Source organism: Bemisia tabaci, chromosome 9, assembly GCF_918797505.1.
Source record: "Bemisia tabaci chromosome 9, PGI_BMITA_v3".
NCBI lineage: Eukaryota > Metazoa > Arthropoda > Insecta > Hemiptera > Aleyrodidae > Bemisia > Bemisia tabaci.
In genome coordinates, this window is record NC_092801.1 from 29369292 (window position 1) to 29392640 (window position 23349).

The window sequence follows — 23349 nt, forward strand, 5'->3', positions numbered from 1 at the left end:
CATAAAAGAATTTTACAGGCGTGCAAGTAGACATTCGTCCTCTGATGAGAGAGGGAAAATCCTCATTGACTTGCTTGACAGCTGTTCATTTGAATTATTTTAATAGCAAGCAGTGTTGCCAGTTGCACGGAAATTCACATGGTATACGTGATCTTTGCAGCTCACGCATATCTGCATGGCACCACCAGTTTCTTACCTCTTCACTTAATATCGAGCTTGAAAGCGTGTATTTTCAGAGAAAAGAGGATAAAATTTTAAATTCTTTAATACCTTTAGGCATAAAATGTTCCTTCAAAACATAATGTATGTCATCCAACTTGTCAAGTGTTCAAATATTTGATCATAAGAAAAAAATGCGTATACTTCGCGGCGAGCATTGACATTTAATCTGAGACAAATTTTAAATTTTAATCGTTAAAAGGTACCACAAACAGACAGATATGTATTTTGAGTACATTAGGCTGATGTGTTCAGGACGGGCTACTTGGACCACGTTAAGCAGAAAGGAACCAAGCCACATCCGCAAGTGCCAAATTTAAATTGGCACCTTAACTTTTTACACGAAAAACGGTAGTGCGGATTTTTGGGCTAATCTCAGTGAATTTTCTGCATGTTGCGAAGTAAATTTCTTTAAATGTTCAAAATAATCCACAAAAAGTTCTCTTGTTAAAAAAAATTACTCGGTTAAATTTTGCAATAACTGATGTGGCTTGGCTCCTTTCTGCTAAACGCGGTCCACGTATGAGCTCTGTGCCGAGCTATGTAGTGGTAAAGAAAATTCCTCGGCAGTATTCTTCTGAATTCAAGGTGCGACCTTTTTCTGTATTTATATCCTGATGACCTGAAATCTGTTGTAAAACATGATTAAGGTGGTGTAAAAAATGAAAATCACCGATGAAGTTACTCACAAAATCTATATTTCATCAATATTTGGACAAATAATCTTAATTTTTGTACAGTTTCTAGTTAAATAATTAAACGTGAAGAATAAAATATCGGAAAGGAAATGTCTTTTCCCGGTTTTTACTTATTCTCATACATCTTGAATTAAAGGTTTTATATGTATACTGAGCAAACAGGTGAAATAAGTGTATAAGATCCAATTCTACAAGATTTTGCGCCGAAAATTTACAATAAATAAGTGAAGAGTTAATTTAAAAAAATCGAAAACCATATACACCGTTTCACCCTCCAGCTCTCCATTTTTTTTTAGATTTTTGTTCTCATAAAAAGTTGGTAATTTTTTGTACGATATAGTTTTGCGGTGGGATTAAGATGATTAGTAAGGAGTCCAGGAAAACGCCGCATCCCTGGCAATAGTCCTTAAGATGACAGGGTCCGTCAGCATCTCCTCGTAAGTATTCCGTTCTGATTTTACAAGTCGCACAGATTTCTCAGACATCTGCAACAAATAAACAGAAAAAGGTTTATATTACATCCTGCAAATGGATTGATATTTTGTTACCACGACATTGACAAAGAGAACGACGTGATTCTCTCAACTAGGAATTTATACAGGCTACAATGAAAGACCAATAGATTTTGCGACCTTTTCTTGTGAGAAAATCTTTCGCTCCTCCAAAAATTCCTTGTGTGAAGATACTCTCAGTGCACTTTGCTTCGGAAAAGAGAGATTTTCAAAAATATGTTGCCAACGAAATATTTGCCCACCACGAAGCTTTTCGATTGATAAACATAGTTTGACAACGTTGAGCAAATTCTTTCTGACATGCACCAACACCACACGGAAAGAAAATCACGAGGTCGTTGGATGATATGGACATTTCCAATTAATTGTGGTAGTACCCCAATTAATTATGGTAGCACCCAAATGAATTATGGCAGTACCTGAATAAATTAGCTAACCAATCCAAATGTTGCGGTACTAATACAATTAATTAGAAACGTCCATATCATCCGACAAATTGGGGTATACCACAATTTTAGGGGATAACCCCTGGCACTTTTTTTCCGTGGCATAGGTAGTGGACAGTGATATTTTTGTATACTTTAATCTTTAATTATGGTTTCTACAGCCTTTTTGACATTTAATTTTGATGCCTCTGATAATATTTACTTTTATTTCATACATACACGAGTCGCTTTTATAGCGCTCTCTGGCGCTTTGCGACGCCTAATCACCACAAAACTTGGTCTTCCCACAATCCATCAAAGAGTTGACACTCCCTCATCCCATTTAACACCCTTTGTCGCCAACCTCTCACTGGGCGGGTCCTTTATCATTTTTATTCAATACTATTTTTTAAAATTTTCAACCCAAATGACGTTTAATTTTGCTTATTCGCCTATGATGGTGCAAAAATATTCACTAATTACGAATAATTTATAAATTCTTACTTGGTCAATGTCGTCGATTGAGAGTTGACAAAAATATTCCATTTCCATGAGGATCAAAGTGCCTTTCTGTTTCACAGCCGTTGCGCAACTTATCGAAAGCTCTAAACTTTTATGGATAGCCTTGAAAGCTCGCTCTACCAGTGACTTATCACACGTGTCCGGTAAAGAATCTAAAAAGTTGCCTGAGCCTCGTGTGCTGCGAGAGCTTGTGAACTTTGAATTTGTCTGAAACAAAAAGTTGGTCGATAGTAGATCACTAGTAATGGGGTTAAAATCTATTCGCCAAAATACATGTCTCATTAAGAGTTCTCAAATGATTACCCCTTGTTTAATTCTAGTGAGCTCGTTTCGTCTGCAGTGAGAAAGAGCCAACCAGTAAGATAAGATAAGTTTAACATAATTTTTTGGCCTTGTTAAATTTCCTTGCATATAAATGCATAAAAATATTGTACAAATCTTGAAAAATTGAAATTTGAAAATACAACGTCCTCTCTTATTAGGGTAAACTTGAGGCGCTGGGTGGAAAGGGCATTTCTTATTTGCGGTGTTTCAGAAGTTCCACGGGTGAATTTCCTGAAAATTTTCGTTTTCAACACCATAAAGAAAATTAAGTGCAAGTTTCAACGAATTCCATACATTTGCCTTCAATCTAACGTCTATTGTCTCCACGGGAAGTTTCATGGGATTTGTCATAGGGAAAAATCTCACTAGCGAAGTTGGGAAAATTATTGAGTTAGTCAATACTAATCACAGTACCGACTAAGAGTCCTTGTAGAGTCCCAGGAACGACTTCAAAAGCAGAAAAATAAATTTTGCTGTGTTTTTTAACGGGAAATAAAGCCGAGAAGTTTCATTCCTGCAATTCGAACTTGGGAAAAGTCCCGTGAAACGTCCCGTGGAGATAAGGCGTAATTGATGAAATGTTAGTGGAGATTCTGAGACATCGTAACCAAGAAGCAGTGGCGTGGCGTGAATTGCGATATATCGATTGTTATGCCATCTAAACCTATGGAATAGGATCGATAAACAGGGTGTTCGCAGCGAACACCTTAATAATCGATTCTTTGCCATAGGTTTAAATGGCATAACAATCGATATATCGCAATTCACGCCACGCCACTGCCAAGAAGTGCCCTCTCTGTACTCAGCGCTTTAATTAGCGTTCTGAACAACGTTTACAGAGGATGTCATGATACGCACATTGAATAAAACATCCACCAAATATTCGCTAAGGTTTTCTTGAGATGGTAGTAATGTTTGCATTTTATCGGGGATTCCTTGGAGAAGGAACAGAGACACCTCGTGACCAGCGTCGGATAGCAACCTCGAGAGAACCATCGCAACACCGCCGCTCAAAGTTTCACCCACTATCGTGTATGGACCTTTCTTCTGGATACGCATCATTGACTGAAAACAGAAATCTGATCAATTTCTTCGCACATTTCAATGGATAAGTAGATAAGGTACGAATTTAACAGGGCCGGATTTACCTACTTGCCGCCCATGGGCCGCCTGTATTTTGCCGCCCCCTTATTCTCATTCGTTTTAAGACATCAATAAAAAAAATCAAATGAACGTGTCGGAGGGGGAGGGGTGCATAAGACGCGTTTACTAGTGTCGAACACATTTTTTGCGAAAGCCCTGTCAACACTACTAGCAAAAGTTCACAGAACTTTGCGTGAAAGTTAAGGGCCTTAAACCTATCTCTATGTGGAAAAGGCCGTCCATTAATAAGAAATGAACGAAAAAATTATGAAAGAACAAACATAAATGTGATTTAATAATTTGAACTTCCGCCGCCGCGCCGCGCTGACCGTACTGTGTTTGGCGCAACGCGTGAAGTATTACTCCAGTCTTGTAGGCGCTATGCGTTTCACGTCGACCGCTGCGCTACTGACCGCACTGTGTTTGACGCAATGCGTGAAGTATTCATGCAGTCTTGTAGGCGCTAATTTGTGTTTCATGCAGAGTACTTTTCCTCATCATCTCAAGTCCACGTCATCATTACTCTCTGCGCTGCGCCGCTCCGGGCCAAATTGCATGTTCGGTTTCTCTCTTAACTCGACTAATTAAAGGTGTTGTCTCTTGTATCGCCGAAATACGACAAAATTAGAAAAGTCTATACTCTCAGGAAATGAGAGACTTTGTCGCCTTTTCTCATTTGTAATTGTTCTTCTGAATGCAATATTTTGTTCATACCTACACTTATAAAAATCGCAAAATTGTCTGCCCCCTTTTGCCGCCATGGACTGCGGCCCTTGCGCGGGCATGCCCTGAATCCGGCCCTGCTTAACACACTTGCTTCTTAACCAAAATGTTAGGTGAAACCCCCTGTCGTCATCTTGCCACTGGGCAACCCCTTCGTTTTGTCCCAGGAGAAACCCAATCGAGCATCTTCTTTGTCGGCCTCTCTCCCATTACTCTGTTAACATGACCTGTTGCTTCGTCTCCTTTTGATAAAAGAAAATGTGAGAAGAGATTTTAAAACACCAAAAACGGAATGCACGTTCTTGCAGTCCCTATGTAGAACACTGGAAAAAAAGTCGCTTGGGTCTAGAGTCTAGACTCTTAATAACATTGACAAGAAAAAATACTCTTGACTCAATCCGATTTTTCCTTGAGTCGAAAATCCGAGCCTCTTGATTTACGCGTATTTCCTTTCAATTCCAGCAAATAGTTCGATTGAATCAAGAGTACTTCTTCTTTTCAATGTTTTTAAGAATCTGGAATCTAGATCAAAGCGACTTTTTTTCCAGTGAAATATTAAAATCAATACTAGCAGACCGGGTTTTTTTGTTTAAGGAATACACTCTATAGATATAATTGATTTTTCGTTAAAATTCGGGTAGTTACCTTAAGTAAATGCAGAGCTACTTGGTTGACTGTTGGTACATCTGGCTTAATGTGGGCCACGAAACATGGATACATGAGTTTAGAAATAAGGGGCCTGATCTGAGTCTCACAGAATGCCGGTATGACAAAAACGGGCCTAATTTCTTTGTAAAGCTTGTCGAAGGGAGCTTTGGTTGTGGTTAGAACAAACTTAGCTAGCGTTTGAGTATCACAGGTCGCATCGTTATAGGCCAGAAGCCGACCCATCTCTTCAAGATTTTCCACTGAGGATGGTAGGTAGTCCGTGAGTTTTTGAGTTCGCCGGGTGTTTTGATCTAAAACTGAGGGAAAATAAACGATGTGTTACACAAAGTACAAAACATAAAAAGGGATTTTCTGACTGGAGATTCTGAGAGGAGAGAACTCACATGAGGAGGGTATGCATAGAAGTAACGTTCATCCTTATTTCTCCTCCAATTTTTGAGATAGGCCAAATACGTACACGGAAAAACCGGTCTGCGTCTAAAACACAAGACAAGTGGTCAATTTGGAGTTACCTTATTTTTTGCGTCCCTCACCTGCTGGTTTGGGGCCGCAACTTATCCTGATTTACGTATCAGCCTCAATCCGGCAGGCTTGGGACGCAAAAAAGCTAGGTAACGAAAAATGAGCCCGTTTTGTGTCTCCGACGCAAACTTGTTTTTTTTTCGTTACCCTCCTTACAGCAGTATTCACGTATGCGCTCAGCTGATAGCAAGCAATGGGCCTGTTGCATGCGAGAGATACAGCCGTGCAAATAGACTTTTTAGAGGTTAAATGACACGAAAATTACGATGGTCACATTAAAAAAGTCTGGAATACACTCCTTACTGCGCAATTTGTGTTGTTAGGAACGCGCTTTTTCAAATTTCCCGCGTTTGGGGGCAGTTTTCTAACGGAAACAATTAACGGCAACTCGCGGCTATTTCCGGTCAACTAAAACTGACAACATAACCTAAAAATCGGAGCTCGTGACATCGTGAAATGAAATGTAGAAGGATTGCGTTGGATATTTAAAAGTTGATCGATTTGGTTACCGGTATTTTGGTTACCGCATAAAGCGTATATGGACCACTGTAGGAGATCACGTTGGGTTTGTAAACAAACTGAAGGAAAAAAGTAACAACAACAACAACGACTCGGCATCTTCCGGAAATCACCGAGCCCGCCGTTTGCTCGTTTCCGGTGATTAGAAAACTGCCCCCAGACGCGGGAAATTTGAAAAAGCGCGTTCCTAACAACGCAAATTGCGCAGTAAGGAGTGTATTTCAGACTTTTTTAATGTGACCATCGTAATTTTCGTGTCATTTAACCTCTAAAAAGACTATTCGCGCGGCTGTATCTCTCGCATGCAACAGGCCCATTTTCCATTTGGGACGCGTTAAGCAGAGAGAAACTAAACCACATCAGCTTTTGCCTTTAGCTGGGCAATTTAATTTTATACATGAAAACGGTTGTACGGATTTTTGTACAAATTACTGTGAATTCTCTTCACTGTGCGAAGCAAATTTCTTAAAGTTTTCGAATAAATCCGCACAAACGTTCTTAGTTTTTAAATTTTTCTCCCGAATCTGAGCAGAAACTCATTGGCAGTATAGAGCGAAGCATTGATAGTTCAAGCCTCGCGCCATCGCGCCTTCAATTCCTCAGACGCAACACGGGCATCCATCAAGCACGAATAGTTGTATCTCTGCGCCGTCACTAACGTGTATCCTTGTTCCTTCACTCTACCTCCACGTTGTGTTTGTTCAATTCGACCCAACTTAAGACGTAACGTTTACGAAAGCCTCGTGCATCTCATTGTCAGGGTTGAAAAGGGTATTTTCATTTTTAGGTTAATATATCTGCCAATGTTGGCATTAATCATCATATTCGGTCCAATAAATTGTCATGACAAAAGTATAAATGGATTGCATTTTTCATAGAAGAACCAAGAGCATTTAAATGTTGCTAGAATTGTGCAACTTCCGTTCTTTGCAATAAAATTACTAAAAACATGCAAAGAATCAAACTTACATGGGTAATTTTCGTCTTGAATGTAGTTTATTGGGAGTAAAGATGAAACTCGTTTAGATGATCAGTTTATACTTGCAAGGTAAAAACAGTTGCACAATCTTAGGGACATTGAAATGCTCTTGGTTCCTTGAATGCAATCCAATTATTCTACTACTACGATTTGACGATATTTTCAACAATTTGCATGCATGTACCTGAAATCCTAGCGTCTTTATTCCTTGTCCTTTCTGTGACTGCATAAGCTGCCGCTTCATCAGGGTTGGTCATGGCGTGACTTAGAACTTGATCGTAGTTTACGTTGCCCTCACAGGCAATCGAAATTGTGTCTGGTACTATCCGGGAGTTCTTGCCGTGCAAATTTACAAGTGGGCCCGGCAATTTCATTTTCTTCATCACTTGCTTGATGTTACTCACTATCGTTGTGTTGGAATCCTAAAATGTGTGAGTAGAAGGTCAATCAGGTTGATTAATGATCATTAGAATTAAGCTTTTTGTACTACCAACGTCGAATGTTAAATTTGCAGTTTTTAGGGTGTAAAATAGAATCTGTTTATAGATAATCAGATTTTTCTTCCAGGACAAAAGAAGATGCACAATCTCAGCAACATTGCAATGCTCTTGGTTCCTTCTTGCAAAATACAATCCAACTAGGTAAAATAAAAATTAACAAGGAACTTTGCAAAATTCCATGATTTTTAATTCGTATACCAATTTTTTTGGAAATATTTCAAACTGGAGGAGTGAACTCCTCTCCTCCCCCCTTCCGATTTATAAAATGTATTTCCTACGAATATTTTTATGTCAAATGTCACTTATAACACATTCTCTCTCTTACCAGTCCTATGGTGAAGACAGCGGCTACCCTGCTGAGCTTCGAGGCCTGCTCAACGAGGACAGTGGCCTCTTCGATGGTGGCCGCTTTGGCCCCGCCTGTCATGAGGACGGTCGCGCCGTATTTCACGATACAGTCGTCGATCTCCCTTGCGGCGTTCATCCCGCTGGCCCTGTTCGTCGTCGCGATTGCGATACTCTTCGCGCCTTGCGTTAGCAACCATTTGATCACACCTGCCGTCTTCGAGATGGTAGAACCTGCCGGAAAATGCTCGGGGTCAGACGATAATCCGGGATGTGGTAAAATTAACCTATGAATAATGTCGTCACCTTCCGGGCAAAGTACATCAAGCGTCATGCGACGTTCAAAAATTTCCACAGCCATTTTATTTTTCTACAGAGAAATTGTTGGTTGAATCTGTTTGAGAATGTCATTGAATTTTCTTTGTGATACCGATTAAATTCAGTGAAATTTTCAAACAGATTCAACCAACAATTTCTCTGTGAAAAAATAAAATGACACCGAAGATTTTTAATCGTCGCATGGCACTTGTGATACTTTGGCCGGGGGGTGACGATATGAGTTTAAGCAATGAGGCAGTCGGGCACATATCTTTTAAATTTATATTCTGAAAGTACGGGGTGGCAAAGCTTCTACGATTATTTGAAAAACATTTATAACCCTATAAATAGCAAAAAAAAACCACTCTCTTGAAATACCATAAAAGAACCCGTTTTGTAATGATATTTTTTTACGGGCCTGGATGACGTAGCTAGGCGGGGAGAACGGCATTTGCTGATTGGGTTAATCCAACTTAAGGCATCGCCTTGCCGAGCAAACTCTACCTACGGTTGTTGATTACTCAGATTTTGAGTGGTTTTTTCTTCCATCAGAAATGCTATTTTTAGCTAGTATTAATGGGCTTGTTGGTTTTTTTAATGCAATTTAATATGCAACAACCCTGCTTACATTCCTCCTCATCTCGATATTCTACACATCATGGGTCTCCGGCCACTGCTGCGTGGACACTAAACATTTTCTAAATTTAATTGGATGCACTTATGATAAGGAACTATGTTGAGCGCTAACCCTATGTACATATAGTTTGTTTCAGCATAAATACATTCAACTCCAGTCATTCTCGTCACCATTCTGGCAATATACACACTAATTCATTGTGCAACTATCTCATTATTCATATGTTTATATGGAGGCAATTAATGTGCAGAGAAAATACGAAAAAATATTATTAAATCGACAAAATAAAATGATACTCACTCAAAACGAGGTAGGTGCCGTCTGGGTCACAGGATGTGCATTTTGAGCTTATTCGTTGATTATTTCTGTTTTTAATGCTGCTTTGTAATTTTAATAGTAGTTTACCACCAGATTGAAGGCTCTCTTTGATAATTCTGGAAAATGAAACGAATGGTAATACCAACAACATCACAAAGAAAACTCTTTTTCACTCCTATGAATTTGAAAATACTTTCTTTCAGTTAGAAATTAGTTTATTCAAGAAGCAAATTAAAAAAAAAAAAATCTTCAAATCAAAGATACCTCTCTTGAGCATACAAATATTCTGCATAAGATTCAAATTGAATCAAAATAATAATTTACTTTTAACAGTCAGTGAGGGGGTCGGGGAAGGAGAAAAGAAACAAAACCCGGCCCTTTTTCAGTGTGAAAACCTCACAGTAAAAATTACAACTACTAGACTTCAACACTCCTAACAGAAAGATGACCGGGTCAGGTTTTTTGACGAATACCTAGGAACTAACTCCGTAGGAAAGCTTTCATCGCCACCTTCTGACCAAAGTATCACAGGTGCCATGTGACGTTTCAAAATTTCCGCTGCCATTTTATTTTTTCACGGAGAAATTGTTGGTTGAATCTGTTGGAAAATTTCACTGAATTTTATGGACAGCACAAAGAAAATTCAGTGACACTCTCAAATAGATTCAACCAACAATTTGTCGGTAAAAAAAAAAAAAAAATAAAAAAAAAAAAATAAAAAATAAAAAAAAATAAATAAAATTGTGGCGGAAATTTTGAGACGTCACACAGTGCTTGTGATATTTTTGACGGAAGCGCAACGGATGCTCCGATTGGTTTGAAATTCTTTTTGAAACGACGAATACTCAGTTGTTTCTCACCTAGGTTTTGAGCTGATGTTCTCCACTGACAGAGTCTCGAATGGCAGCCGGACCACCTGACCATCCCTGAGGAATTCGTCAACGATCCCTTTCAAGACCTGTTTCTTCTCCGGAGCCATGTCGATAATATTAGCCTTGGTGCAGCTGACGAAGCTGGTGCTGTAAATGAATTTGTTCATGGGCAGTGGAACGTTGTGCTTGAAGACCTCATCGCTGAGATTGTAGAAGCAGCCTAGTTGGGCGACGAGGGTCCACGCGACGAGCATCTTCTCCGGGGGCAGGTCGCTGATGACGATGTCCGCACCGGCACCCGCAAGCCGATCACCGGTGGCGGTGGACCGCATCAGCGGGATGTAGTAGTTCGGTTCGTTGTGGTTGCTGATCTGCCACTCTGGAAGCTAAAAGAGTTATACAGGAGATAGCTTCAAATAAATAAGGAGGGAATTAAACCTTGGGTACAAAAGGCTAAAAACATTGAAAACACTAAAAGGTAGGACGATTCTAGCTCATTACCAGACGTTACCAGCTCATTTTCAGCTGCAAAAAAGACAAAAAAATAAACAAATACCTGACCAGAGCCGTTATCACGTATATTAATCATTCAAAGGTGACTACTCACGTAACCACTCACGACTGTGTGGTAACGTGATAACGGCGGGGGTCAGGTCGCGCACTCAATTTTTATTTTTTTTTGGTGTGTTTTTTGAAGCTGAAAATGAGCTGGTAACAGCTCGAATTGTCCTGCCTTTTAGGGTTTTTGATGTTTTTAGCCTTGTTTACCCATAATTTAATTCCCTCCTTATTTTTTCGTACATTCGGGCTATATTTTTGTGTTTTATCGGAGATAGCTTCTTGACTTTGAACAAAATGATTTTTTACTTCCTCGCTCCCCTTGCGGGTCGAGGAAGTATTTTCCGCCCCCCCCCCCCCCCCCTCCCTCAAAGAAAAAATGAATTTCGTAATTTATAGGCGTTTTAGGGTGCCTGGAGTAAAGAAAACCATTCTTGGAAAAAAGTGTGTCCGTCCGTCCGGCGTCCCTGATTTCTGTGTACAGCCACATCTCCTCAATTTCAGTATTTACATGTATGGTCCCTTTACGATGTCAAGTGATATTGCGGTTAGCCCAGATTTGTGGGGAGAGACCAGGGGCAAAAAATATTTTTTTAAAATAATTCACACTGTGCCACTTAAAATTACACTGTGCTGCATATTTTTAAATTTCTCTACAGGTTCGTAAAAGTTGTTTCCTCCAAAGTTAGTGTTAAAGGCCTCCTTAAATATTCTCTAATCGCATAATAATATGGGGCCTCGTTTCCGGAAATCGGATATTTAAGAAGTGGCTTTGAAATCACAGCTCACAGAGCGACAAGGCGATCTTAACGTTATGATGCAACTATTCGTGCTCATAGGATGTCAAGGTTGCATATACGAGAAGTTGAAGGCGTTCTAAATATTTTCATCGAAAGTTCGTCTCAGGCAGGCGGTAGTATTAAAATCTGAGGCCACTTTTGAAACTTCTCATCTTATCGATTTTTAAGTACACATTTGACAGATATATTAACTCGACGAATTCTTCATTTTGTTTATCCGCAAAGGGAGAAATAATGGAATTTTCGCGATTCTATTTGATAATTTAATAAGCTATTAACCTTCGGGAATAAACGCCGGATTATCCCTTTCGCTTCGTCATCGGGCACTGTTGTATGAACGGTGTAACCTTCAGCGAGGGCAACAGCTATTTGGGCCAATCCGTTGGCTGTGTGTCCGTTGTAAACTAATACAACTTTTGATAAGACTTTCGGTTTGAAGCAATCCCTTATAACATAGTTTGCCTGAAAGGAAACAAAACAATGTGAATGAAGCATCAGGATGAGTGAAATTTCGCTTATTGCGTATCGACGGTGAAACTACCAAACCACGTATCTCGTTTGCGGTGTTTAAAAATCTACGCTCACATTTTATTTTTTGGAAGTAGACCAAATCAATATCATTTTTTGAAATTTTCACAGAATTTTCTCCGCGCAAAGAGGAAAAATCACAGAAATTTTCAAGACTGGACGTTAAATAGTTTTTCATTTAAAAAATAAAGTATGACAGGAAGTCTGCGACGTCGCAAACCGAGATACGTGGTTTGGTAGTTTCACCGTCGGTATACGTTACATACGTTTTGCGCATATCGACGTTGTTGAAATTACCAAACAACGTATCTTGGTTTGCGACTTTGCAGACTTCCTGTCATACTTTATTTTTTAAACGAAAAACTCCTCAACGTCAATTCTTGAAAACTTCTACAGTTTATCTTTTTCGTGTGAAGTTAACTCAGTGAAAACTTCAAAAAATGTTATCGATACATAAATACTCCATGAAAAAAAAATAAAATGGGTGCTGAGATTTTTAAACATCGCAAACGAGCAACGTGGTGTGGTGGTTTCACCATCGATATGCGTAAGTCTTAGACATCGCTTTTCTGAAAACCTCAATGGCATCAGCGCGTCATGAATGGTTAGAGTTTATCTCCGTTGAGACTTTTTAGGATTCCTTAATATCAATCAATTTTTTTGAAGCGGATATCATCTATAACATGCGTAAACTTCTCGATTTTTGTGAGATAAATAGTAAAGTTTCGATATTGCGCGTGCACTCATCGTAATTTTTAGCAACTTTACGGAAAAAAACATTTGTTTACGTTCTACATAGCCAAAGGTCCTGTCTATAATTGCTTAAAGGCACTGAGAAGAAAACTGTGGTTAAAATTAACACGACACCCTCCTGTAAAATAGTAATTTTAACCATAGTTTTCCCCCATGAAATTGTAATTAATAGCAGTCATGACCAATTGTATTTTTACCATCAAGTCATCATGTCTTAAGTCATTCTACGTGTCCCTTTGTCTGCATCAATGGTGTTCCAAGAATCTTACCATCAAATAAGCAAATGGCAGTGCAGCAGCATCATCCAACGGAACGTCCTTCGGTATTTTCCATTGGAGGATTGGATCCAGGATAACCTTTTTCCCTGCCCCACTCTCTTTACAAGCGATACCCATCACGTGATCCCCAGATGCTGTAATCCCAGAGTAATCCAAAACAGCAACCTCACCCTATAATTTTTGACAATTATGTGATTAGTAAGTTGAACAGTTACTATAATACAAAGTTTATGAACCCCAAAACCTAATTAATAGTACCTTTATATAGTACCTATTTGCTATGAACCGGTGTAGTTTCATAGCATTTCAAAACTCCAAAGAGGTTTTTAGAATGTAATTATTTACTAATACTCGAAGTTCACGATGATAAGAAGTGCCTGCGCATACGGCATGGTGTGATATTTCACGCAATGCGCATCCATAATAGCATGTACGTGCAATGCGTGAAGTATCCCTGCAGTCTTGTAGGCGCTGACACGCGCTGGTCGCACACTACGTTACCGCTCAGTGTTAGGCTCATTTGGACCGCGTTAAGCAGAAAGGAACCAAGCCACATCAGCTATTGTCAAATTTAATTGGGCAATTTAATTTTTTACACAAAAACTGTTGTTCGGTTTTTCATACAAATTTCAGTGAACTTTCTGCATACAACGAAGTAAATTCTCTAAAACTTTCATAAGAATCTGCACAAAAGTTCTCTTGTAAAAAATTGAACTGTCCAGTTAAATTTGGAAATAGCTGATGTGGCTTGGTTCCTTTCTGCTGAACGCGGTCCATATAGCGTTGACTTCCGAACTTAACTTTTGCTTTGATCGGTTAGACTGCTTAGGTAGCTTATTACTGCAGCGGGCTAATTGCTGAAATTAATAGGCAAAGTTATAGACAAAAAAGGCAAAAGGGATTTAAAGGGATCCTATTGGGGAAAGTAATAGACAAAATTAGGGGCCATCCTTTACGAATAGTTATCGCTCGTCAATTCAGGCGCTGGACTGATAGTAAATATCATCGTACATTGAATGATAGTATCTCAAAATGTGTCATCTAAATCACCTCGTTTCTGGGTTATAGGACATTTCGTCAACGATTTTTTGTTCGCGCACCTGTTTTTTCCAGTAGTTTACGTCCACGCGTTTTTTCGGAAGGGGAGTTTTGGTCCACTTACCACTTAAGACCCAAAGTCAATTTGCCCACATGTAAATACAACCGACATGTAAATGTTGGTATGTTGGAGTGCCTTCAATTTCGTATAATACTGAACAACATCTCTATTGTGAAATAGTGAAGCACCGTGGCACGTGCCACGCTGCGGCGCGGCCAGCCAGCCAGCCAGCCAGCACGGAACGCGCATTGGCGCCTACAAACCCAAGGGATACCTCAAGCATTGCGCAATGTGTGAAGTATCTGCTTAGGTTTGTAGGGGCCAGTGTGCGTTTTGTGCTGGCAGCACGTCGCATCACTCCGCTTTATGCTAGGGCCTATTATTTAAACTCGCGGATTCAGCGATTTTCATCTCATGATTTTCATATGTTTGCACACTCTGCATGGATTACTTTAATTTAAATTGATGGAAAAAATATATATATGAAAGGAAAATTTAATGTGTGTTTGGGGAAAGTAATAACGGCAACCGACAGGAGACCCTTTAGTTAGTCCATTATTTTTCCCCTTAGTCTATAATAACCACCCACTTCAACCAATAGGATTGCTCCATACTCCCTATGCCTGCTTTGTCTACCGTTTTGTCTATCAATTTCAACAACCAGCCTGCAGAGTCTCTAAAATGAGTTGTCTCTACCCATGACTCAGTCAGCGGCGACACGTGAATGATCGATTATCGATATTTCTGCAAATGAAGCTATAGTCAAGAATCGATTATTAAGGTTTTTGCTGCGAACAACCTGTTTATCGATCCTTTTCATAGGTTTAAATGACAGATCAATCGATGTATCGCAAAACACGTCGCGCCACTGGACTTAGTTAACAAATTAAATATGAATATGCTAGATTACCTCACCACCTTCCGAATCTGTCTCGTTGAGTCCAATAAACTGAATATCAACGTCATCAGAAACTCGATCAGCAACTGGCATCGCCGGGAGTAAGCGGGTTAAAATCGTTTTCGGGATTTGCTGTTTTCGGTAGCAGCCCCATCGGCCATTTTCGAGCACGTTTATAGCGAGATCCTTCTCGAATTGCTTCCAGTACAGATCGTTGGACGATGAGAATTTCGGCGCGTACTCATCTAATATCAAGCAACATCTGGAAGTTAAAACTCCTCAGCTCAGCATATTGCTAAATATAGATAAATTTTTACTACGGCAGCCGAAAAACATAGTTATAAGATAGGACAAGAAAAGGCGGGAACGAGGCTGAAAAGATACACTAATTTATAAAACACGGGACTTTTCGTTGAATTGTTTTATAGCTTTTGTTTTTTCAGATTTTATAATTCTTTTTCGGCGGTTGATAATGAGGGGGAGACCGGTCGAAACGTCTCGTGTTTTATAAATCATTGTATCTTTTCAGCCTCACACCTGCCTTTTCTTGTCCTGTTTTATATTGCTGAATGTGTCGATGCTTTTGTGAACAACACAAGACACGAAGCCGGCAAATAGATGCTGCGCGGGCTTCATTTGGCCTACCCCAAAAATTTTACGCCAAACATTCCTGAAATTTGTGTCAATTCTGCTGTACGTAACACTTTGAAGGGAGGGGGACTCGGGAGAGCGATTCGCATTTTTGTTTTTACATGTTAAAGGATAGAATGTTACGACAAGAGCTTTGAAATATGAAAGAGGGGGCCAAAACTATAAAAAAAGTTGCGTATTTTATAAAGCGCACCTTTCTTTGAAGTTCTAATCAGGAGACACCGATTACAGACGTATATGAGGCCTTATGTGTAACAATAGCGGAAGTGAAATATTACCTTCTGGAAACACGCTTAAAAAACTGTTTTGTTCACAGAAAAATTTAGTATGTTTAGCTTTGGCATAATGTATACAGATCTCGAAGATCACATCTCAAGTATTTTCTCAAAATTTTCTTGATGCCAAAACAGTGTTTTGAATGCGTTTCGAAAAGGTAATTTTTCACATCCGCCATTGTTACATAAAAGTCCTCATATGACGTTTGTGGTGGAGGGGGGGGGGTGAAACAATGAAATACGTACTTTGCTTTATACGCATACGAAAGTTCCGATAGTATCTCTCGGATTGTGAAGAAGGGATTTATGCTTGACGGCCTTTCCATGACGAGCATCACGGTGTCACCCCTGTTCAATTCATTTGCCTTCAGCGCATCCAAACTGGCACGCCAATTGTTCGAGACCACAAACGTTTTTAGTTCACTGTATGGATTAATCTGCAAATTACAAACAAAATTCTACTTAAAAAGTATGAGGAAGAGGAAGTTCAAACTTAACAATATTCCTTAAAATGTGACTTCCCACAGGAAAACTCAGACTTGAGAAATAGGTCCAAACCTATGATTGGCAAGTGTTTAACCAGAGAGATGCCGGTTTGGGGTTTACAATTCCAAAAAATGTACTTTTTGGGGAAAAGATACCTGAATTTTTTATAGGGAATGTTGATGACTTAAAAAGTATTGATTCGCAGTGCAATATTGAGTCCTCTGTTGGCGCAAAAATGAGCAAATTTGCCTTCGCAACAAGCAAGTTACCATGCTCTGTATAAAAATTTTGACTATGTTCCTGACTGATTCCAGTGCTTACCAGACGTGTGGTTACACAAGTCAGAGGTATGGCTGCGATTCAATTAGTTGGTTGTGTCAACCAGACACGTGAATACAACGAATGACACTAAAATTAAATTGGATTTATTTGGATATTTTAATGGATAGATTTTTTTTCGTAGAGATTGCACACCAAAGAGTGTTCTGTATCGACAGCTCAAATTTTTATTTTTGGACCAAAGTCAATGAATACCACTTTTTCTACAAAATTCTGTCTTTTTGTTGTTATTTTTCCTCAGGGAAGTTTGCAAAATAAGATGTCTTCCAAGGGAGAAATGTGCACTTGTTAATGCATTTTAAAATACCAGAAAATATGTCTCACCTTTTTGAACAAACACAACCTTTCGGATCCGAAAGTTTGTTCATAGATGACCGAGTATTCTTTTCCACACGTGAAGTTACTGTCGGGCACTGCTGCGAGCACATATATATTTTCAATATTTCCCATAGCACTTAGCTGTGAAATCGCCTTAGGATCTGACAAAACTGCGAGGTGAGCCTCAGACACTGTACTTTTTGGATCACCAATTGTCATTTCAATCTGTAAATACATAATTAAATAAAACGAATCACAATTGACCAATAGGTTCTGGTGAAAGACACTTTGAAAAATTACTTACTATTTTTCCCTTATTTCAGGGAAAGCATTTATCTACTCCAACACCTGTAACTACCACGGAATCAGAAAAGATTGTGTGATCCCCATGTTAAATTATAACTAAAGGCTTCTTGTTACCTCCAATTTTCATGCCCTCTTCAATTCAAAGAGAATTTGAATGACTAAATTCATAGTTATGCATTTTTTTATCGGCACTATTTCTATGAATACATATCTACCGTCAGCGGAAACATTCGAGACTGCTGTGTCCAAATTGTCGACTTATCGCACTCACATGAAACTCCAGATTTTTTGGTATGGCCAGACAAGCATCGGCTTAGTATTTAGCCAATCATGTCTCTACGCCAGGATGTGAAAACTACTAAAATTCGTTTTCCGAGAGTTCTTTTTTTTTCACCTTGAGACGTCACTTCTGACTGGTAAATCTAAGCAGATCCGCTAAAATACGGAATTAGGCAAATTCTTTTTTTTTTTTTTTTGGTGGTTTTAATTGCTTATTTTTTGCCAATAATGTTACATTCTTGGTGCAAATAATCGCCTTGTTCTTTTGTATAGTGGTTGAATTTATTTTCGTGAAAATTAAATAGTTTTATCCGAAAATAACTATCCTGAATTACATTTATTTCAGAGTCAAGTGTGAGAAGAGCATCTTCCAGGATATTGAATACTCGGTTGAAGATTGGTTCACGCTCTGGTTTGATCACGTTTATCTTAGTTGGACCATCTGTTGCTCGCGCACGGGCAGAGTTTTCGACGATCACTTGAAGACAAGCTTGCATAAAATCTTGCTGATTCTGAAAAACGAAACTTGTATCAGTGAGGAGAATATACGAGGGATTAAAAATGACTTACATACATAAAAATGATTAGAATATTTCAAAATATATGATTGTTACTACAAAAATGTTGAGACGCTCAAAGTATTTTAAAGTTCACCAACATTTTTGAGACATGTTGTATCAGAATTGCAGTCATATTTTTTAATTGCAAAGAATAATTTACATCAAAAGTAGATCGAAATAAGTTCACCAAAATGTTTGAGACATGTTATAGCAGAATTGCAGTCACACTTTTGAATTGCGAAGAAAATTTACATCAAAATTGAAAAATGGAGTCAGAAGGACATCGTAAAATACAGGTCCTCATTTTAATACAAAAAAATTCAATTTATTTTTTCCTAGAGATCGCTACCTTAATCAGTGTCACAAAATTATTTTTAAACAAAAATCATATCAATGAACTTTCTCATATATTCTTGAAAACATTAGATAGAACTTGGGGGTTAGAAATGTGATGAAAATTGATTTTAATTTTATCTGATCGCGGCAAGACTGTAATATATTTCTCTGTCATTACTGCGACCGACAGTACTGTTGTCAACCATAAAATTTGCTTTAATATTGAAATTTCTTAAATTATCTACTGAAAATTTGGTGATTTTATTTTATTTACTTGTATTTATCTATTTCTTAAATATAAGCTTGATAAACTGGACAAAATTGAAAGTAACATATTTTTTGTTTTGACTGTTGGTTTAGTGACCATAACATGACCATCAATTTGCTTTCGTCTTAAACTTTTATTATATAACTCTGATTTAGTTAAACTTACAACAAAAGAGGTTTCCCCGTACGATACAAAGTAGAGTTTTTCAACCAGCTCTTCCTCTGTGGGTTTCAGTTTCGTAGTCATTTTTCTCAAACTAACACCTTCGCTTTCAAAAGTTTGTAGTGTTGACTGAATCGAAAACTCGATGTTGGAACCAGCTCTTTTGACTTCCAGTCGTTCAGGATGAATGTGTATGAACTGCACCGAGGTAGGTTGCAGCTCAGCATCTGCCTCCTGCATTTTCTGGAGAAGGTTTGCGTTGAAAATGGCATTGAGGTACTCCACCCAGTCTTTGTTCCATCGTATTTTTCCGAGCATTCCTGCAAACAGGATAAAATCATTTAAACATTTTTATAAATAAAAAAACCATTTCAATCAATATTTGATCCAAATGTTTCTTTTCAAAATCTTATGTTGATTGAGAAAATAAAGCTGCAAAGCTTACTAAAAAAATACTGTTGATGCGTGGTTTATCATTGGATACTAATGTTCCGACCAAATTTGACTTAAATTTTAATAATGTTTTAATGGCTTAAAACAGTTTTAATTTCTTATTTCGCCGCGGTGAGAATAGAAATACGATAGAATATGAATGTATGTGGATACTCTGCCTGGACTCGGAATAACTTAAGGAAATGGAACCCGGTGCACTCCGCCAATAGGACTTAAATAAATTGACTGGTATCTTTATATTATAAAGCAGCGTTGAAAATTGATGAGAAATAAAAATTATGTTAATGGGTTTACGAGATGCACACTCTTAATTTTATCGAAAACAACGAAAAAGAACATCGAATTATTTTGCATGTTAGGTAATCTTAAATAAAAATAATTACAACTTTTAGCAGTACCGTCGCTAGATAAGTTAAGATCCGATATGGCTTGAACTCTTACACCATCAATACAAAGTGACTCGGTGCTTAAACTTTGGACAGCAACGTCTTTTTCTTCCTTCAGAGACAGTGTAGGTTTCGGGTCCTCCCAGGTTTGGATTTTTCCTCGAATCAAAGTCGTCTCTTCTTCAATCTCTTGTTCACCTCGTCGGATAACTTGATTCACAATAAACTCCCCACTAGATAAAATTCCGAAGTATATTTCACTAGGATCTGTAAAATAAGGAGGAGAAACAGAGTGTGAGACTGTGAAATGCATAAAAAGTTGATTTGTTTGTTGTATTTTAAAGTTTTATTAAATGTTATGAAGTTGTGATAAAAGCAAATAAATAATCATCTAAATGCATTGATCAGCTCACTTAAATGCGGTATATTAGGGTTTATCATAGCAGTCAATTTTTATAATTCCTAACTTTACAGATTGTAAAATTATTTATACTAATTATTTTTACATTTTCCTAAAGTTACAGCGACCAATCAAGCTCACCTTCAATTGATAGATTTATCTCAGCGTAAATCTGGATGTTTTCGAAGACAACCGGAAGCTTGTCGAATTCCTTCTCCTCAACCCCTCCGAAAATCTTCCAAATTTCAATCTGCAAGGAGCAAGAGTTATTGTTAAAATCATTAGAAATTTTAATGAAAATCGGGCAGTTTGCATTAATCAACATGCTTTAATTTTTATGTTAAATTGACATTCATTTAAATATGACGTCACTATAGTGACCAATGACATATTGTTGGTCGAACTCCCAAACCATATATTTCGGTTTGCGACGTTGCAAACTTCCTGTCATGCTTTCTTTCCTAAATGGGGGACTATTCAACGTCAACTCTTGAAAGTTTCTTTGATTTTTTCTCTATGTGAGGAAAAATCTGTAAAAACTTTAAGAAATGGTGTCAACTTGTTCTCTTTTTTTAAAATAAAGAAAAAAGAGGAGCGAATATATTAAAACATTAAGTTACGTGGTTTGAAAAAATCACCATTGACATTAAACAAGCTATTTTATCATATTTGCTCAGTACCTAGCCACTCCATTCTTAAATCTGACTGTCTATACTCGGTTGAGTATTATACGTACACTCATTATATTTATTCAAATTAAATACGATCATGCCGATAAATTTAATATTAAGGATTATATTGTTAATCTAGTGACTATCAGTGAGGCTAGAAATTGATTATTATCTTCTCGACGGACATGGACTACGTCATGAAGAGGGACAGCAAAACCCTACTTACTATGAAGAAAGACATTGGAGAGACTGGAGAATCATTTTCTTGGTAGTGGTTCAAAATGTTTTTCACTTCTTTCAAAGAATACACGCGTTCAGAAACTGCCACGGTACCCTCGTCAACGTGAGCCTGCATAAGTAGGATGAGAGTATTAATCGATCATAAATCATAAGCATAAATCGATCAAAAATAATAGAGGAAGCTAAAGCTATTGTTCTTTCACTTATTTATAAGAAAAATTTGTGGAAATTAAAATCCCTCGATGAAGTTACCCTCGAAGTTTTTTCCCACGTATATATTTTGCTGGGATGTGGTTGAGAAAGGTAGAGGTATCTTTATCTTGGCTCCGTTTTTCTAGGGAAATTCCAACCGTCAAAAACACTCCACGCAACCATCGCTACTTTTCTATCTTTGCGTTAAAGTCTCTGAACAATTGCATTGCATTTTGCATGGAGAATCTATAAAAATCACTTTTATAAGTCGGAAAACTAACAGCACATATCATCGCTCCTCTGACTTAAGGGCGTATCTCAATTTGCACGTGAGCCCTCCTCTCTATATAAATTCATGCTTTTCAGGGCTCACAAGGAAAAAGAGCCCGTACGTAAGAGGAGCGACGATATCGACGGTGTAAGTCCGCAACCACGTATCTCAATTTGCGACGCCGCAGACTTCCTGTCATACTTTATTTTTGAAACTGAAAACTACCCAACGGCAATTCTTTAAAACTGGCGTGATTTTTTCTCTCCGTGCAAAAAAAATTATGCAAATACTTCAAGGAATGATGTACATTTTTTCTCCCTCAAAAAAAAAATAATATAGAGGTGGAGATTTTCAAACTGAAAAACAGACATAATTCAACTTATTAGTTCTGAAATGTTTCGAGTGGATGGGAGGCTCTCCATATCCAGGAACCCTATTCTAAAATTTTACCAGGTGAGCTGGAAGGCCGTACGTCTCAGAATGATCCCACGTCGTAAAAGGCTGAAGGCTGGGCGTGTCTCGTGGCACTGGGAACTGGATTGCTGGATACAGAGCAGAGACTTTCGGTTTAAACCCGAGGAGGTACAGTCTATTAAAAAAATAAAAAAATAAAAATAAAAATAATGACAAATGAATGATTGACATAGACTTGAAAGACGTTTATTTGAACCTAAAGTAGATTAAAATATCTTAAAACATGTCCTGTCATGTGCACTGAACAAAATCATGGTTGAAATTTCCATTTAACTTCAGGAATATGTTCTTTCACAAAATATTTTTTAAGCGTGCCAGTAGGGCTCGCTTTTTGAAATCACTCGGATGTACCATAGTACAGCACACAGATCAACCAATGCTTTTCAACGGGTCGTCCAAATACTTTTTTCCTCGCACCCGTTTCTTTGTCTTTGAACCATTACACTGTCAAGCCCTGATGGTCTTTTACCAAAAAATCTAATGAACTGCTAATTGGAAACCCTTGAGAACGTTTTTCTGTCAAAACCGTTATATTCAATTTGACAGAAACCTCATAGGAGCTTTCTTACGCTCGGAGGACTCAACTCTAGAACCTTCTTTCCCGCCAAAACTCTATAGCTAATGAGCGTCTTGCACTGTAAGTGCAATCTGTGATGAGCCTCGTGACTCATTATACTATGTACTAACCATGGCCCCTGCCGAAATCCACTTAAACCACTACAGTTATCTCGCGATATAGCTTTGGGTGTCCGGTTTCGAGCAAGGCAATAAAAGACGGCGAGGCAATTAACCGATTAACCATTCACCGTGATGCCAGGATCCACCAAATTTTCTCAAAAATTGTTTTCCGTCTATTTAGCGAGTTTTTCTTTACTTTCCGTTGAAGTACAAATAAAAAGAGACCTCATTTGTACAAATCGGCCGAATAGGAGAGAAATTACAGTTCGAAATCCAAAGAGATTAACTCAACGCGATTTCGATGCACGGCAGTTCGCCCAAATCACGGTCGTGCGCAAATGCCGCATATCAGTTTAAAATCAAGCTAATTGGACGGAATCTTTAAAATTAATTTACATTCAACGTTCATGAATCAATATTTTCTCCCAAATTTAGCAAAAAGTAC

The 23349-nt window shown here is 38.2% G+C and overlaps 2 protein-coding genes across 2 annotated transcripts; both read right to left on the reverse strand.

The window, feature by feature from the left end:
* Positions 1–1059: 1059 nt before the first annotated feature.
* LOC109030324 (fatty acid synthase) lies at positions 1060–16420 on the reverse strand. Its single transcript, XM_072304711.1, has 12 exons — positions 16332–16420; positions 15172–15421; positions 13154–13333; positions 11883–12065; positions 10234–10631; positions 9356–9489; positions 8081–8334; positions 7440–7677; positions 5212–5531; positions 3559–3765; positions 2359–2583; positions 1060–1402 (listed from the first exon to the last, which is right to left on the reverse strand). The coding sequence occupies exons 1-12, from the start codon at positions 16418–16420 to the stop codon at positions 1280–1282; spliced, it is 2601 nt and encodes an 866-aa protein (XP_072160812.1). The 3' UTR covers positions 1060–1279.
* A 2569-nt stretch (positions 16421–18989) lies between these two features.
* On the reverse strand, positions 18990–20932 carry LOC140225521 (uncharacterized). The gene is made up of 3 exons (XM_072304712.1): positions 20520–20932; positions 19991–20245; positions 18990–19459 (listed from the first exon to the last, which is right to left on the reverse strand). Exons 1-3 carry the CDS (start codon positions 20701–20703, stop codon positions 18990–18992), a joined length of 909 nt encoding a protein of 302 aa, XP_072160813.1. The 5' UTR covers positions 20704–20932.
* Between the last annotated feature and the right edge of the window lie 2417 nt (positions 20933–23349).